Raw genomic sequence first — 20154 nt, 5'->3', positions numbered from 1 at the left:
CCTTCTCTCGTCTTTAGTGACTCTTCTGCCGTCCGGTCCTTGCGGAGAACGAAGAAGTGGTCTGCCGGTTCTATTGCGTGATTCGGGACATCTGTATATCTATCTATCTATATATCTTCCATCTATTTCTTTGTCTATCTGCCCCCTCTTTCGCTTTCTCATTTCCCTCCATTCTCTCTTTTTCTGTTCACCTATCTTCCTCCCATGCTGCCCCCCTCATCCCTCTATCATATTCTTTGTTTGCTTCTTCCCTCTATCTATCTCTATATATCTCCATCTCCCCCTCTATATCCCTCCCTATCTATATCCCTCCATCCTTCTATACCACACCTACACTACAGCAGGCTCAGTGTAGGGCAGGGGTTCCCAAACTTTTCAGGCCGGGGCCCAGAAAATAAGGCGTCAGAGAGCCGCGGCCCAATGCACATCGTCTGGCTTTTTTTTTTTTTTTTTTTTGCCAGGCGACCGGTTTTTTAAGCCAAATATCACTTCAATCCTATTAAGTTAGTTCAAGTTAGTTATTCATTTATATGTGCTATTTATGAGAGGGCTAACTTGTTGCAAAATAATAATGATAATAATAATAGCCTCATTAAAATACTATTGTTGCTTCGGTTGTTTTCAGCGTTTTATGTGCATAATCTGTTATTTAGTTTGAAATGTTCGTTGAAATAAGTAGATTTTTCGTTTTTGTTTATTTATTAAATTAATATAAAACCATATAGTCACATTTTAGAATACAATAGAAAATAATTTTAGAATACAACTAGAAACACTGTCCTGGCCTGCTTCTAAGTTCAGTGGCCTGACAAAAAAAAAAAAAAATTATTTTTTATTTTTTTTAAATCATCTCGCGGCCCATCCGTGGCTGCTCGCGGCCCACCTTTGGGTCGCGACCCCGACTTTGGTAACCACTGGTGTAGGGCACATTACCATGTCAGAGAACTCTCGCACACACGCACGCACACACACACACACACACACACACACACACACACACACACACACACACACACACACACACACACACACACACACACACACACACACTCTATTTATCTCTAGCTCTCTCTCTCCCTCACTCACACAAGCAAAAATACACACACATATACACTTGCATGTACGCACACATGCGCATACAAACACATATATGTACACAAATACATACAGTATATAACCTTATATAATATAATAATTGTATTCTCCCTCTTCCTCCGTCTCTCGTACACACACATGCTAAATATGCACACACACAGACACACACACACACACACACACACACACACACACACACACACCTACACACCTACACACCTACACACCTACACACCTACACACACACACACACACACACACACACACACACACACACACACACACACACACACACACACACACACACACACACACACACACACACACACACACCCTCTCTGCAGCACAGATGGGTAGCTCCATCTCCTTCCACCAGATGAATTGGTAAATGTTTACCTTCCACAGATTGTCTCTCCTCCGCTCTCATCCCTCCTTCATCCCCTCCCTTCCTCCATCTCCCACACCTCCTTTTTATTCATCCTCCGTTCTCCAGGATGCACCCCGCTGTTCACACCTTCATCATATCTCGTGGGCCGGCGTCTGTTGGGTAAACATAACACTTTTTATGAATGTATACACGCACGCACACACATGCACACACCCACACATACACATGCACATACACACACAGATACATACATACATACATACATACATACATACATACATACATACATACATACACACACACACACACACACAGTCGTATATGCAAAAAATTCAGACACACATTTATACACACAGATACACACATTAACACACGGTTGTGTACTCATGCACACACACATACACACACAGACGTATGCATAAAATTCATACGCAGATGCACAGTTACATTAACACACGGGTGTGTGCTCATGCACACACACACACGCACACACACACACACACACACACACACACACACACACACACACACACACACACACACACACACACACACACACACACACACACATTTCCAGTGCTTGATGAGAAGATGGGAAACAAATGCACAGACACACACACACAGGTCCAACAGGCTTACATGGTTAAGAGTAGGATTGTTTATACGCAGAAACATAAGAATGGATGAACGCACACACGAGGGGGGGGGGGGGGGGGGGGGCAATTCAATAAGAATGCTAATAGTTGTGCAGAAGACAATGCAGTGTTTTTGTAAAGCTGAATAAAAGCCCAATGAGGCCGAGGGGAGACGGTTATCATTATCTTGCTTTTTAATTAAGTCTTCAGTCCCCTGTTGAGAGAGATCCTATAAGTATAAAATATACTTCTAGAGATCTCTGTAGGTTTAATCGTAATTGTTTGTTTATTTGAATGCACTGCATTTAAAGAGTGACTCAAGATGACAGTATTGACTTACCGCTGGTGCTGCGTATTGAACAAATTATTACCACAAAATCATTACAACAAATTACCTATTGTTGCCGAGTATCAAATCACTGCGAATGTATGGATTATTATTACAGGAGAACTCTGTGCTTTTCATCACATATCATGTCAAAAATGCGTATTTAAAAAAAGAAAATAGTTGTGGCCTGATTCTGTGTGGAAAACAAATGTTCCAATATTCCACAGAGAGGAAGTCACACGTTCTCATAATGACTGGGGGAAGAGAGAGAGCGGAGAGAGCTGCCTGAAAAAACAACGGTATTGTTTTATAACCGGTCTTTTGATTGATGGAAATCCTTTGGCACACAGAGCTGAGGTTTGTTTTTTTGGCCGAGGCAAACTTCTCTACTAGGATGTATTGTTATCATAAAATGATAGAAATAATAATAATAATAATAATAATAATAATAATAATAATAATAATAATAATAATAATAATAATAATAATAATAATAATAATAATAATAATAATAATAATAATAATAATAATAATAATATTATAACCTGCACTGACTACAACGTATAATGTATGGCGTATATTATGCCAGTTAGGGTACCTTATGTATACTGCACCTGTGTATACTGTTTACTTTACTTACGCATAGTATATATTCAGATTCTAGTGTTTTATTGTCCATATTTATTGTAACGTATAATCAGTGATGGGAATAACGGCGTTACTAACGACGTTCGTTTTTTCAGTAACGAGTAAGATTACTCTTCCAATCGTAAGAACGCTGTTACTGTTACTGCCAAAAAATGCGGCGCGTTACTTTCTATGATTGAAGCTGTTTGTTTCATCAGACAGATCTCTGCGCCGAGAGGCATACTGTTCTTCTCAGCCAACATCAGCGCGATTGGCTGAGGTTGAGTAAAATGTCATGGTAAGCCAATCAGAGGTAGAGGTGGGCGGGTGCCTCCAGAGTCTGACCCAGCGACAACACAAGCGAGTTCAGGCAACGTGAGACCGCTGATCCGTGTACGTTTTGACAGTTTGTTTGGCGAGCCCAAATAATCCAAAACGAATCCAACAAACAACACAAGCGAGCAGTCAATGACAGACCGCGGGTCCATGAGCGTTTTTTGTTCACTCTTGTGTTAGTTGTGTGTTGCAGCGCAGGGCACTGCAGTAGTGGAGGCTCTACTCTGCTGACATAGTGTTGCACTTCCTGGTTTAATAGCACAGTCTTCAGGTGCTCAGAGTCAGAGATATATATATATCTGTATGTCATGATTAGATTTGTTTAGATGATTAGATTAGATTATTATATCTGTATGTTGTGTATGTCATACATGTCATGAATTGAAAATGGGGGACCCTGATGTAAACAAGACAAAAGTATTTCTTTGATCTGCATCCCCTTAACAATTGTGTGTATTGAGCTGTGCTGTACTGTACCCATTCTGCAATCTGTTAATTAAAATGTTCAATCAATCAGTATATATTTGTTATTTATTTTTGGTATAGTGCTTAACAAGCATAATTTAATGTTGCCCAGTTGTGGCCTGTTGAGGGGAAATGCATATCAAAAGTTCCAAAACATCTATTGTGTTTGTATTTGTATGATCCACTATATAAACATAGTAATTATAATATCTACATACATGGCATTTGATTGGAGGCTAGTCTCACTTTGTCCCACAGCAACATTAAAATAGTTTAGATTTGTGTATGTTGTTTATGTAAAAAAAAACTTGAAAGTAACGCAATAGTTACTTTCTGAAATAACTAGTTACTTTTATCATTTGTAACTGCATAAGTAATTTAGTTACTTTTTGGAAGAAGTAACTAGTAACTAAATAGTTACTTTTTAAAAGTAACTTGCCCAACGCTGTGTATAATAACTGATACAGCCGCTCATCTGAACCTTTGATTACACTGTTTACTTGCTCCTATTCCTATTTTCAGAGATATTTATTATATTGTTTGCACTGCTTATTTGTATTGCAACTATAATTGTACTGCCTATATTTATGTATTCTACTATTACCCTGCCCATACCTGTACCCCCCCCCCCATGATGCTATGACACCCTAATGTCTTTGGGTAGTGAGTTCCAGTATCATTAACACTATGATCACCGGGGACGAGTTAAGACGTCATACCTAGCCATGCTCATTCTGCCGAAGACGCCGTAACTCGTCTTTGATGTCAATATTTCAAAAATCTGTCATCGAAATCATATTTCCTTTCTGGAGCCCTGCGATGTACTGGTGAGCTCCACTCAACTGTCTAACGGTTCGAGAGCGCCATCTGGTGGCCGATCGGCAGATCGGCCAAGAGGGAGGGGAGCGCCAAACAGGAAGTGCTCATCCATAAGTGCTCCGGGCACTCGCGATCGGTAGCCGGACTCCATCTCAACACACTGGATGATCAATCGCTCGCCCTAACTCAATAAACAACGTTATTTGGACGTATATAGTATTATACAACCTGGAAATGGTTCATCAGGATCAACATCCCATAATCGAAAACGGTCTACTCCACGCTGATCGTCCAACGGCGCGAGGAACATATGGTAAGATTCAGCGTTATTTTCTAACGTATTCCATATAAACTGCTATGATGAACATATGACCCACTCTGGATGAATCATCTAACGCTGCCCACGGAATTATAAACGATCCCCCGCCCATCCGGTCATCATCAGATCATACGTAGATCATTCTAGAAGTACGTCCAGTTGAAATTTTTCATCTCACGCCGATCGCTACCAAACTGTATTTCATCATCAATATAATGCATTTAGGGCTATAAATCACGTTCTGAAGAAAGCTGCAGAAAACGATAAAAACATACTTGTACTTTAGACCATATTTTAGTATGAATATGTGAATGAAAAAGTTTAACGTTGCTACACCCTGAACAATACATATAGGACATTGAATGGGCCATAATAATGGCAATGTAGCAATAGAATTTAAAAAGTTATAGCCCTGCAAAGAAGGGGAACTTCTCCATAGACAAATAGAGCTGGCGAGGGATGGTAAATTATGAATTTAACCCATGGCGATTAAAGTGTTAATAACCGCTACATCTCTCTATATCTACCTCTATCTCTCTATCTCTATATATCTCTATCCATCTCTATATCTCTCTATCTCTTCCAATCCACGCTTCTGTCTTAACACATGTTCTCAGTTTACTTTCAATTAAAAGCAGTTGTTGGTAATCACAGCGGTGGTCAAACAGAACCATGATTAACTGGAGGTTTGTATGGCTCTGCATGTGCGAGGCAGGTGTGTGTATGTATGGCTTTGCGAAAACAATTTGCAATGAACGGTATAATTTAATTTACATGTTTAATCCATAGGTATGAGTGTGTGTGTGTGTGTGTGTGCGCACGTGCGTGTATTTGTGTCTTTGTCTACCTATGCATGTGGGGGTGTATGGGTGTGTACATGTATGTGTCTTAGCACATGTGTGTGTGTAACTTGTCAAAAGTAAATCAAGATTCAAGACGTCTAGTATATGTGTGTGTGTGTGTGTGTGTGTGTGTGCATGACTACACACATGTGTGTGAATGTGTGTGTATCTGTGCATATGTGTGTATAAATGTGTGTGAATTTTGCGCATATACGTGTGTGTGGGTGTGCAATGAGTACACACCCATGTGTGAATGTGTGTGTATCTGTGCATCTGCATGTATGAATGTGTGTGTGAATGTTGTGCATAATATACGTATGTATGTGTGTGTGTGCGTGTGTGTGTGTGTGTGTGTGTGTGTGTGTGTGTGTGTGTGTACATACTGTAGAGAGATGAGAGGAGGTACTCAAGTGATCCAAATCCATATGCACTCCTCCACACACTCAGAGTTCCAGGCATCAAGGCATCTGGTCACAATACAGGAGACCATTATCTTTCTTCATTCTCCATTTGTGTTTTTTTTCTCTACCTCTCCATCTCTATCCATCCTTTCAGATGGAGTGATGGATAGAAGGAGTTCCAGCCCATTCCTGCTCTCTTTATTTTATCATATCCGTGTCCCCTCCTTTCTCTCTTCATCCGCACCTGGCATCCATACTATTCTACAGTATTATCATGAGAGAGAGTGCTCTCTCTATCTCTCTCTCTCTCTCTCTCTCTCACTCTCTCTCTATCTCTCTCTCTCTCTCTCTCTCTCTCTCTCTCTCTCTCTCTCTCTCTCTCTCTCTCTCTCTCTCTCTCTCTCTCTCTCTCTCTATATATATATATATATATATATCTCTATCTCTCTCTCTTTATCTCTCTCTCTCTCGCTCTCTCTCTCTCTATCGCTCTCTCTATATATCTCTGTATCTCTCTATCTATATATCTCTCTATCTCTATCTCTCTCTCTCTCTCTAACAAGGAGAGCATTACTGCGGTTATTCTTCATTAGTATGACACATCACACAGCCATCACATCTAGATGGGTCCAGACAGAGGTGTCACCACTGTGTGTCTCTGCGAGAGAGAAAGAGAGCGAGACAGTCTGTCTCTGTGCTTTTATCTCTGTGGGTGTGTGTGTGTGTGTGTGCGTACCAATCCTACCCCTACCAATCATATTTTCTCACCCCACACCTGAATAATTCACAGGAGTCAATTCACACAGCCTCCATACTGTATATCTGTATTATCCATCCACTCATCATAAGGCCACTAGATTTGTGGAGGGGGAACTGTTTCAGTGGATTTAAATTGTGTTTTTCTTATATTGATTGTAAATTAATGTTTTAACTCATTCAGCGCCAGCCGGATATGACCAAATTAGGATATGACCGCTTTAATCAATGGGAGGATGGGGAAATTTGCGAGTGCTTAAAATATATATTAAATTATGGCTATGGGTCTAATACACCGCCCCTTATCAATGTCTTGCTTGCAGTCAACATGTAGGAAACGGATTGTTTTTTCATCGGTACATTTCCGTTTTATACCATTTTGAATACGAGTATAGTTTTTGAGATTTCTAGTAATTCCAGAGAAAGACGCGATAATAGCCCTTTAGTGGAATACACAAAACACGTTGTAATTTTTCGGCTGATTTATGAATCGTTTTCAAATAAACGCTAGATTATCGATAATATATGTGTCCTTATGCACGATACAAAATCGGGCTGAAAAATCGCTTATCCGTGCCTTGCTCAGCGCCAACAGCATGCATGCACACACACACGCGCGCGCTCCGATGGCGGTGAAAGGAACATCTGATTAACCCAAAACTGGTAACATAGAGTCCTTACCTCACATCAGATGTTCTGCCAAAAGATGAATCCAATTCCTGATCCCCATTCCAAATATCCATCGCATCCATTGATCCAACGTTATAGTCCAAAACACATAATCCACGCTTCTCCCAGTCCCCCCAGTCAACGTGGTACAACGATACTGCATGCCCGAGAAGCAAAACCCGGACTGGACTTTTTTTTTGGTTGCACATCCCCAGCCAATCCAATTCAATGATGTGCAATACCATCCGGGAGACGATAGGGGGCAGTATTTGCCCTTTTGCGAGCTCAGACCCATTCCCAACGATAACATCAGGCTGGATGGATGAAAATGAATGGATATCGCTAATAAAATAAATAACGATTAAAACCTGACTATACTCGTGATTGGCGCTCAACGGTTGTCGAGTTAACTGGACTATACTTGTGACTGGCGTTGAATGAGTTCATGTGCATTTGATTATAAGTGAGGCAAAATAATATTTATTTTTTTAATCTTTTTCCCCCTCCTTTTTTCCGATTTTTCTCCCATCCCACTGTTAGTCGTTATGCCAATTCCCAACCCCCTTCCTGGTTGTTGCACACCCCCCCCCCCCCTACTGTTGGTCCGGGAGGCCGGATACTGTCACATGCTTTCCTCCGACACGTGCAGCCAGCCGGCAGCCAGCCTGGCAACGCAGATTCTCACCGGGAGCCTCTTGCATTGGTGACAAGCACAATCTCCGCTACGCCACCTAACCGCCCAAAATAAAGGCTTGATAAACCCCCCCCCTATGCCAAGCCTGCATGTTGCCTTGGGTTCACTGATGAATTCCACCGAGATGCAATTCTGCAAAGGTTGTAGTAATAATAATAATAATACAAATAATAATAATAGTATGTGCAAGTATGCCAAATAATAGCAAATAAAGTGTTCCATCCACGTTAGTTTTCTATATCGCTCCTTTGACAACAGTGTTAGGAGGCTATATTTGCATTTGAGTGGAGGTCAACAACACTAGCCTGCGATTTTATCAACTTCCTATCCGAGGCTGAAACGTTTCAGAGCCTCAGGCCTGGTTTCTTAAGCCACGGGTCGGGACCCCGATCGAGATCAGAGGTCTATTTTTGTTTAGTAGGGATCCCATATGATAAGAATATTATTTTAATGAGCCTAAGGCCCAGACTACATTTCCATATTCAAGCCCCTGTGTTGGGTTTTGCATTCAGAACAGTGTCTCCTAAGCGCTCTCTCCATCTGCTAACCCTAAACGCACCGACATGACGCCTCACCGCCAGTAAAGCCAGCAGGGGTCTCTGCTCACAACTGCAGGCGAGGGTGCACATAACGCCGACCTGTGCCACCAAATGATAATTTTTATTTTACCGTTTCTGTTTTTCCTAGTGTGATAAATCACTGAGGGAAGCCTCAAGGCTGCAAGCATTCCAAAAAAAAAACACAGAAGGTGCTTAAATTACAAAATATGGCAATGTGTGTGCGTTACAAATTGATTTCTTCCCCCTCGTCATTTTAGTCATCACCTCATGGTGGGTGTTTCACCTGTCCATGTAAAGGCACAGCCATAGGAGCTTCAAAATATTTCTTAGTATATATACAGTGTATATAGTGTTTGTTCTTCCATAATGCTGAATGTTGAAGTTTTCACAATTTTACTAAATATTTGTTCCTTTATTACTTCCTTAAAATCTACTTCCTTTATCACAAAACACATGATTATTTGTAAACCTCCCCCCTTCTCCTTAAATCATTAGACGGCCCGCCCCAGGGTCCTGACCCACAGGTTGTAAACGATTGCCTACAGAGTTCAGAACAGTTGTCTTTTATGGCTAAAGAAATACGTTGATCGGTGATTTTGCTGAATTTCAACTCTCTCCCACGGAGTAGTTGCCGGGCAGATCTGAGAGGTCAAAGATGCCTCGAGTGCCCGCTGGCCATTGGTTAATATTAATGACTGTGGACCAATAAGATGGCATCAATAGGTCAGAGGTTATCACGGGGGAGCAGAGGCAGGCGGTTAATGTGATTACAGATCAACGCTGTCGATAGGAGGAAAGAGAAATGCCTTGCTTCCTTTTCTTTGTCAATGTCTTCCCATATGTGGATTTCTCTCATCCTGTCTCCTTCTCCTTTCCTCCTCTCTTTAATTCTGTATTTGGTTCAGGGGAAGATGCAGACAAATCGTGTCAATAGCAGATAAAGTACCTTCTCTTTTTCCATTTAGTTTTTTTTCTCTTCATTTCCATCTCTCTTTTCCCTCCGTCACTCCGCGAAAGGTGCTGCGGAGCGACGATGGTTCTCAGTGAGTTGATAAGAAACAGATCCGATTGGATATTGAATAAAGAAAGTGATACATTTCCTCTATAAAAGGAATGTCTCTTTTAAGCAGAGTGGGTGGTCTTTATTAAGGGGGAGTCAGAGTAGGGAGGAGAGGCAGGAGGAGAAACTGCTGCAATGTGATGTGAGGGAACATACTGCATGGTTTCATAGGTGGGGATCTTACTGCACTGGTCTTCAGTGTTGTGTAAGAGGACGAACTACTAAACCACTGTTATATTGAACACGCTTTGGAATGATATGGTTCTCTCAGAGAATAATTTGGTGACCCATTTTAATGTTCCCAAGACCCCTGTGTCAATCCCAACCCGCACTTAAAAAAATTTCCTAAAGGACCGCTTCGCTGATTTTCAACCACACGGATATGCATTTGTCATAGACATTATCATACGTACTTATTAGGGATACTCGTATGAATTACTCGGGTAGTGCTCGAGCAATTGTTTAGGGATATCTATTTTTAGAATGTTAAAACGCGTGGCAGCAGCAATAACGAGAGAAACACACACGCGCTACTGACTCTATTATTATTATGCTTAATGCGTATTGTGAGTCAGTTACCATTTGTAATAATTACCTCCACTCTTCTCTGCAGCAGGTCTCTCCGCTCATGGAACAGCATGTCTTTATCAATATTAGTCTATGAACGCTACACAAGCGACATGTTGGAAATGCACAAACACAAACCGCTCTTTTTATCTTTTAGATAACACTAAGATAACGAAACTTTTTGCGGTAACGCATGTATTATCCATACTCCACAGCTTCCAGCGCCCTGCAACACACTTGCGCCTCGCAGGATTTCAGAGCGAGATTTCAAAGTGAGTTTTCAGTTTAATTGGCACAAACTGCCACTTTTGGTGGACGTATTTGGTGGTAACCAAATAAAAAAAGAGAATCGAGCACCCTCAAAAACCACTTGAGTTCAGTTGAGTTCCATGATACTCATATACACTTGTCAGTACTCTCTGTATCACTGAGGCTCTATTCGTGATCCCAAATCCTCCACCTGGTGACAGGAGTCACGGTCCAGACCGCCTCACCAAAGACAACCAGTGTGAGGTGTCCTGGTTTCAAATTGACCTGTTGTCCGAGGAAAGCAGCCGTTGTGATTGGAGAGCCAAGAAAAGAGGGCAGAGTTTGTGATAGGTCAGCTGCCTTTTCTTGGTTTCAGATCTCGGCTGATTTGACACTGTAGCTGTTGGTGCTGCTGCTCAGCCCACAACCCTGTCCTCAGGCGCTCTCTGTGTAGTGAACAGAGAAGGCCCACAACCCTGTCCTCAGGCGCTCTCTGTGTAGTGAACAGAGAAGGCCCTCAACCCTGTCCTCAGGTGCTCTCTGTGTAGTGAACAGAGAAGGCCCTCAACCCTGTCCTCAGGTGCTCTCTGTGTAGTGAACAGAGAAGGCCCTCAACCCTGTCCTCAGGTGCTCTCTGTGCAGTGAACAGAGAAGGCCCTCAACCCTGTCCTCAGGCGCTCTCTGTGTAGTGAACAGAGAAGGCCCTCAACCCTGTCCTCAGGTGCTCTCTGTGCAGTGAACAGAGAAGGCCCTCAACCCTGTCCTCAGGCGCTCTCTGTGTAGTGAACAGAGAAGGCCCACAACCCTGTCCTCAGGTGCTCTCTGTGTAGTGAACAGAGAAGACCATCAACCCTGTCCTCAGGCCCATGCTGTGTAGTGAACAGAGAAGGCCCTCAACCCTGTCCTCAGGCGCTCTCTGTGCAGTGAACAGAGAAGACCATCAACCCTGTCCTCAGGCCCATGCTGTGTAGTGAACAGAGAAGACCATCAACCCTGTCATCAGGCGCTCTCTGTGTAGTGAACAGAGAAGACCATCAACCCTGTCCTCAGGCACTCTCTGTGTAGTGAACAGAGAAGGCCCTCAACCCTGTCCTCAGGCGCTCTCTGTGCAGTGAACAGAGAAGACCATCAACCCTGTCCTCAGGTGCTCTCTGTGCAGTGAACAGAGAAGGCCCTCAACCCTGTCCTCAGGTGCTCTCTGTGCAGTGAACAGAGAAGGCCCTCAACCCTGTCCTCAGGTGCTCTCTGTGCAGTGAACAGAGAAGGCCCTCAACCCTGTCCTCAGGCCCATGCTGTGTAATGAACAGAGAAGGCACTGATACTACCTTTACATGCATCAATAACAATGTCATGAGAGATGGTTGAACATTTACAAAGTGGTTGTATCGGCAAATCCCAAACGTCATCAGCCGCGGTCAGATCTGGGTAAAACTTTTCAGATGCACCTTTTCCAGCAAACAATTAATTCAGTTGAGGCGTGTATACCAAGTTCAGATGTTGTTTATTGTGATCACATCGATCTCCAAGTATAGGATGCACAATTCCAAATCAAAAACAGTCCTTGTTCCCAGTAGACACCAATTTTAACACCTGCTAATGATTATCAATCAGCGAACCATTAGGCCTACTATTACCATACCAAACCAACATAGAGGGCGCAATCATTCCAAATGACCAAATTAAATAATTTCTGCGTCATGATAAATATATAGACAATATAAAATAAGTTTAAATCCAAATATCAACACATGATCATCAAAACATCCTACATAATAAGCAATATGGATCCAAACAGTGTTGTTTTAACACCTAAATCATCTCTGGCTACAGGAAGTCTTTTTTACTGTTTATTAGTTCAAGTTTCAAGTTTTGTTGTATTTCTCACGTATAAAGTACATTACAGTGAAATGATTGGTTCTATATGAGCCCCTGAGAATGTGCTTCGTACAGTAAAAAAGTAAAAAGAAGAATAAAGTCCCAACACTATACAAACTAAAGTACAACCTAAAGTACAATGATGTAAAAATGTATAGAGAATGAGGTACAAAAATGCTAAAATTAGGTATATTGTAGTGCAAATCCTTTTGTAATAAATAGATAAAATATGGTGTAGTGTTAAAAGTGTCTAAAGTGAGTGTTTGTTTAAAGTGAGTGTGTGCATGTGGATGTGTGTGCAATGAATGTAGATAACAGTTTTTTGTTGACAGTTTTGTATAGTTTGTATAGATGACGTTGTGTATTGTAAAACAAGCATCTCACGTTTTTTCTGAATGTACAGTATGTACATTTAAAAAGTATAATAAAATAATCTGAATCTGAACACACAATTGTCCTCATACATCTTACAACACACAAAATAGCATTGAAACATTGAGGCAACAGAGTACAACAAGCCATGGCCTGTATACAGCAGGGATCCCACCCTACAGACAATGAACCATATCATCATTACACATTTATATGATCTCACATACATCAACTGCCTGATAGCAGACCACATTTGTGCCTCTCTCCCCAGTGATATGGACCCTATGCAATTTGCATACAGGACAAACAGGTCCACTGATGACGCGGTCTCCCAGGTACTGCACAGCACTCTCTCCCACCTTGACCGTCAGAAGGGGGGCTATGTGAGACTGTTGTTCATTGACTACAGCTCAGCGTTCAACACCATAGTCCCCACCAGACTGGTGGACAAGCTGATCGAGCTAGGCCTGAGCTCCGCCCTGAGCGCCTGGGTACTGGACTTTCTGAGTGAAAGACCCCAGGCGGTCAGGGTGGGGGGTCAGACCTCCAACACCATCACCCTGAGCATCGGGTCCCCCCAGGGCTGTGTTCTAAGCCCCCTGCTGTACTCACTCTACACACACGACTGTGTGGCCAAGTTCAGCTCCAACTCCATTGTGAAGTTCGCCGACGACACGGTGGTGGTGGGGCTGATCTCGGACAACGACGAGAAGGCCTACCGGGAGGAGGTTGAGGTACTGGAACGTTGGTGCCAGGACAACAGCCTGCTCCTGAACATTGGTAAAACCAAGGAGCTGATCGTGGATTATAGGAGAGGACAGCGGGAGACACACACACCACTGAGGATTAACGGGGCTACCGTGGACAGGGTGAGCAGCTTCAAGTACCTGGGGGTCCACATCTCAGAGGACCTGACATGGTCAACACACATAGCCACAGTAGTAAAGAAAGCGAAGCAGCGCCTCTACCACCTGAGACAGTTAAGGAAGTTCAGAGTATCGGGGAAGATACTCCAGTCCTTCTACTCAGGAGCTGTAGAGAGCATCTTGACCGGAAACATCACTGCCTGGTATGGGAACAGCACGGCACAGGACAAGAAGGCCCTACAGAGAGTGGTGCGCTCAGCCGAGCGTACCACGGGTATTGCGCTACCTCCCCTGCAGGCTCTATACAACAAGAGGTGCAAATCCAGAGCCTGCAGGATAATGAAAGACCCCCACCACCCCAATAACAGCCTGTTCCAGCTGCTGAGGTCAGGCAGACGCCTGCGAATTCTAATGACTAAGACGGAGAGGCTTAGGCTAAGCTTCTTCCCCCAGGCCATCAGAGCCTTGAACAATGAACATTGAGAGACACAGAAACTGAACTATCCACACACAAGTACATACACGACACGCACGCTGAGCACGCTCACACACTAGCAGCCACTTTAACACTCATGACGCACACACGCACACTTATGGCCAGAGGAAAGGCCACTTAAAGTAGTATAACATCAGGAACAGTGTATTGCACTACTAAAGCTAACTAGCATGTCCTATATGCTCTGTAAATACTAATGTACAGATACCGAGATGGCACACCATGTACCTGTTTATTGCACTGTTTTATTGGATTCTATTAATATGTTGTACCACTGTATTTTTATTGGATTCTATTATATGTTGTACCACTGTATTGCACATCGTCGCGGGCAAGACCAGCCGCATTTCATTGTATACCTGTATGCCGTGACAATTAAAACTCTTGAATCTTGAATCTTGAATCTTGAATGCTCTTGTACCTCCAAGGGCCTTGGACGACTTCATCCGTGTCTATAGTTGTTCTCATTATGGACATGCATGTTTACTGTAGAATAGACTGAACTATTTCTATTGGTAACATGTCCAGTGTTACTTTTGTTTCCTTTGCTGTTGTTGCAAAGCCTGTTCAATAACCCGGTAATAAGAAAATAACACATCCTATTGAGCAGAGTTTCACATAATGATAATGATTGTCACAGGGAGGGGAGCCTCTGCGAGAGGCTCCGGGATCCAGCGAGGGGGATTTCCAGCGGAATGTCGGCTTATGTGTTCAGCTTCACTCTAAGAAGAGGATACAGCTATCTCCAGTGAACAACATCACTTAGAATCAAAAGCTAGTTTACTCCTGTGGTTTTGTATAGTAGTCTTTGGCCGAGACAGAAAGAGGAGAGTCATCACTCAATGGCTCCATGTTCTGGTCCACGTACTGTACCACTACAAGGAAATACAGTTTATGTAAAGGCTCAGTGAAATTATGTCATAACTCTCGTCAAATCACAGAATAGAACATTGGTGTGTTGCTTTCTAGCTTTGTGAGATACTTGGTCTGTGTCCTCTTTGCAAAGATCCTAAGAATAACACTTGTGAATTGTATATACAGGTGCAGCTCGATAAATTAGAATATCGTGGAAAAGTTTTTTTATTTCAGTAATTCAATTCAAAAAGCGAAACCCTCGTAGATTATAGATTCATTACACACAAAGTGAAATATTTCAAGCCTTTATTTGTTTTAATTTTGATGATTATGTCTTACAGCTCATGAAAGCCCACAATTCTGTATCACCAATAAAAAAATTAAAATAGATTTATTTTTCTTTTGTATATAGAAATGTAGGCCTTCTGAAAAGTATGTTGATGTGTGTTCACTCAGTGCTTGGTTGGGGCTCCTTTTGCACAAATGACTGCATCAATACAGCTAAATATATAGATTTTTCCACGATATTCTAATTTATTGAGCTGTACCTGTAAGTGTGTATTTTCCTTTAAAAATGCATCTGATCGGAGGACTGCTCCTAATCATTTGACCTCTTGAGCTCAGCGTGACATAGCCTTGGAGATTTTTGTAACTCCTGCATAAACCATCAATACTAACTGAATATGCAGAGCTAATCAATTAATCAATGCCCAGGATTAATCTAATCAAAGAGCAGCGCAATAATCAATGACAAATGATTGGTGATTGCAGCTGCTAATCAGGTGGTGATTGGTTGAATTTCCACAGAGATGGATCTAGAAACTATGAGGCATGTTGCTGCCGACATCAGGAAACACTCTTAACAGCTCATTGGAACGCATCGTTTGACACTCGCTTGTAAGCAGATGCAGAGAAAGTCAAATATGTCAAACATTAATACATGCAAACATGAATTGTTCCCTGAAATGATGGATGGATGGATGGATGGATGGATGGATACTGATAGATGTATGGATGAATGGATAATGATGGGTGAATGGATGGATGTACAGATAAAGTTACAGTCTACATTGTCCATTCCAATAGACTTTATATTTTACCTAACCAGTTATTTCTAATATCCCCTCCATCCTACTCTCTCTCTCTCCACCCTCCCCCCTCTCCTTTTCCACCCACAGGGTCCCAGGTATCACCATAGCTACAGATCTGATCTGTGGTTTCCCGGGTGAGACGGATGCAGACTTCCAGGAGACGGTGGAGTTGGTCAGACAGTATCAGTTCCCCAGTCTGTTCATCAACCAGTTCTACCCCCGGCCCGGCACCCCCGCTGCCAAGATGGAGCAGGTACCTGCACACATGGTGAGTCATGAATGAAGAGACACACACATACACACACACACACACGCACACACACACACACACACACACACACACACACACACACACACACACACACACACACACACACACACACACACACACACACACACACACACACACACACACACACACACACACACACACACATCATTTGTATACATACTGTACTAGTCCCTTCCCAATTTCAGGGGACCTAAAGTAATTGGATATATTAGCATAAACTTAAATAAAATATGTGGTAGCAAATAATTTGCAATCAATGACACACACACTTTTTAAATGATTTTTTTTTAATCCACTAATGAAGTTATACATACAGCGCAGTCCGTACGTCTTGAGTACAGTGATACAGTGAAATAGTTTCGGTTATTTAATTTGAGGGTGTTTGCATCCATATCAGATGACCTGTGTAGGATTTGTAGCCTTCATTTGTATACATACCTATACCACCTAAAGTAATTGGACACATTAGCATAAATGTACATATTTGTTCTATTGACCTCCATGGTATAATAATTAGACACAACATCAACGGATGGCTGGTACTTAACTCATTCGGCGCCAGCTATTAGTCGGGGCCCGCTGTAGCTAGGCCGCGCTTTAAGCGATAGGACTGCGTCACCTTGTTTGTAGAGCTATAACTATATTCTATATTATAGCTATGGATACAATACTATGGCCCATTTGACATCACCTATATATCGTTCAATATGTGAAAAATAATAAATTGTTCCATCCATACGTTCCTGTGTTATACCGTGGTGAATAGGGTTGGGCATCGTTTGGATTTGAACGATTCCGGTTCCGATTCCGATTCTCTATCGATTCCTGTTCTAAACTATTCTCGATTCCGATTCTTTGAGGTGCAGGTCAAAACAGGTCACAGCTTATTTCGAAGGAGATTTTTATTTATTTTTTTTTTTCAAAAAGAAAATCATACTATTCACATTTTCAGTTGACTTGATACAGTTTAATTTGGTTGCTGTACTGTAACTAGGGTATTAATTAACAAAGTAAAAAAAAAAAAAAAAAAGTTAAAAAAAAAAATCGAAATTTAGAACCGAAATTCAAATATGTTACTTCCGGTTCCAGAACCGGAAGTTAGGAACCGGTTCCTATTAGAACCGGTTTTCGGTGCCCAACCCTAGTGGTGAATATAAGTATGATTTTAGAGCGGTCTAGGGTCATTCATGAAATGCTGAGTTATAGCCCTATACGTCAATTACACTATAGACGTTGCCATTTCTTGCCTGTATACGATATTATTCCAAAATCAAATCTGTATCATAGGTATTATGTTCCATCGTGAATGCATGAAAGGGGCGGGGGGGAGGTGGTCGTTTCTGATTATTTGATTGTCAGTAACGGCATTTGTATAGAACACTAAAAACGCTTATCAGCCAGATCGGTATAAAAGCATTCCAGGATCAAGCTAAAAGTTCAGTCAGGTCGCTCTTACCTGTAATTGGGAGTATTCCAAAAATAATATTCCAATTGTTTGATCGCCATCTGGTCCATTTGGCCCACGCGGCATAATCCACCACAACATATGGATCGGGGATATTTGACGCCCTTCAATGGAACCGGGAGAACCGCTGCCCTCGCCCAACAAGGAAACATGAAACCGAAGACGTTTGGCCATTACACAGGGAAAGATGCAAGGTTACAAAGGGTGCTCGATACCGCCGTCTAGCGGTGTGCGGCCGGTATTGCACGTTGGCGACCTCAGACTCATTCCCTATGGTAACACAGAGGTCTGTGGATGAATAATGAATACAAATATCGAATAAAGGAATAAACTACCAAAACCCGAGAAATCTCGGGTCTTGGCGCCCAACGCATGGCGAGTTAACCCGGGATATCTCGGGTCTGGTGCCGAATGTGTTAAGACGTCTTGCATCCTACCTCGACATATTGCCATCAACCAATTTGTAGCACATGCTATGAAAAGTTGCACACTGATTTCTAGCTTCTCTGTGACTTTGCTGTTATTGATGTGCATGAGGTTAGGTTATGGTTAGGATTAGGGGGGTCGTCGTTGTGCATATGATTAGGTTATTATTAGGATTGGGGGGGTTGTCATTGTGCACAAGGTTAGGTCATGGTTAGGATCGGGGGTTTGTTATTGTGCATAAGGTTAGGTCATGGTTAGGATCCGATTGGGGTGGTTGTCATTGTGCATAAGGTTAAGTTATGGTTAGGATTGGGGGGGTTATCATTGTGCATAAGGTTAAGTTATGCTTATGGTTAGTATTGGGGTGGTTGTCATTGTGCATACGGTTAGGTTATGGTTAGGTTTGGTGGTTTGTCATTGTGCATAAGGTTAGGTTATGGTTATGGTTAGGATTGGGGGTGTTGCAGTTACAGTAGTTACACAGTCAATCGAATGAAAAGTCACCACTCATGAGAGAAGAATCATATACTTAAATATATCTCTCAGCCATAGCAAAGACTCACACCACAGACATAATCATTCATACGACAGCAGGGATAATCACTCATTTCCATCATCATCATCATCATCATCATCATCATCATCATCATCATCATCATCATCATCATCATCATCATCATCATCATCATCATCATCATCATCATCATCATCATCAGCTAGGGTTAGTGTGTGTGTGTGTGTGTGTGTGTGTGTGTGTGTGTGTGTGTGTGTGTGTGTGTGTGTGTGTGTGTGTGTGTGTGTGTGTGTGTGTGTGTGTGTGTGTGTGTGTGTGTGTGTGTGTGTGTGTGTGTGTGTGTGTGTGTGTGTGTGTGTGTGTGTGTGTGTGTGTGTGTGTGTGTGTGGTATACTGTATGTTATGTACACTGTGCCTTTAATCCTATTTGAACATGTGTCAGGGAATGGAATAAATATATACCTGCATGCATGAACACACACACACACACACACACACACACACACACACACACACGTCGTTAATGTGGATGATGCCTAATGACTTGGACCTGTCCTTTATTCTTCATTTTCCAACACACACACACACACGCATGCATGCATGCACACACACACGCACACACACACACACACACACACATACACACACACACACACACGCGCACACACACACACACACACACACACACACACACACACACACACACACACACACACACACACACACACACACACACACACAACACTCAAGATCGGCGCTAAGTGAAACAATTAGTGGCTAATGAAGCCGAAAGTATTATGGAAGGTGTGTGTGTGTGTATCACTCCTAGTACACTTCTTTTTAAGACTGTAATTATAACTGAGAACTGAGACTCTCACCGTTGCCATGGAATGACAAAAGATGATAAATATAACCTGTGCTCTTTAGGCCACGCTCCCACTCCACATCCACGGTCAGGTTACCGCCATGTGTGGTGACCCTGACCCTATGGGGGCGACAGTGGCTCAGCATGTGGAAGTGTCCTTGAGCAAGTCACTTAACCCCTAACTGCTCCCGATGAGCAGGTCGGCACCTTGCATCGGTCGCCTCCGC

General features: G+C 42.4%; 1 protein-coding gene across 1 annotated transcript in view; it reads left to right on the top strand.

Moving 5' to 3' along the window:
- The window catches only part of cdkal1 (CDK5 regulatory subunit associated protein 1-like 1), a 773897-nt gene that overhangs the window by 544926 nt on the left and 208817 nt on the right, over window positions 1-20154 (top strand). Inside the window, exon 11 of the mRNA XM_084335967.1 lies at window positions 16453-16633. Within this exon, the coding sequence (XP_084192093.1) occupies window positions 16453-16633 (181 nt within the window). The remainder of the gene's footprint in view (window positions 1-16452; window positions 16634-20154) is intronic.

The sequence above is a fragment of the Notolepis coatsorum genome (assembly GCF_963971535.1).
Source record: "Notolepis coatsorum genome assembly, chromosome: 19".
Classification (NCBI taxonomy): domain Eukaryota; kingdom Metazoa; phylum Chordata; class Actinopteri; order Aulopiformes; family Paralepididae; genus Notolepis; species Notolepis coatsorum.
Note: the sequence above shows the minus strand (reverse complement) of the source record. Positions and strands in the feature narration are given on the sequence as shown.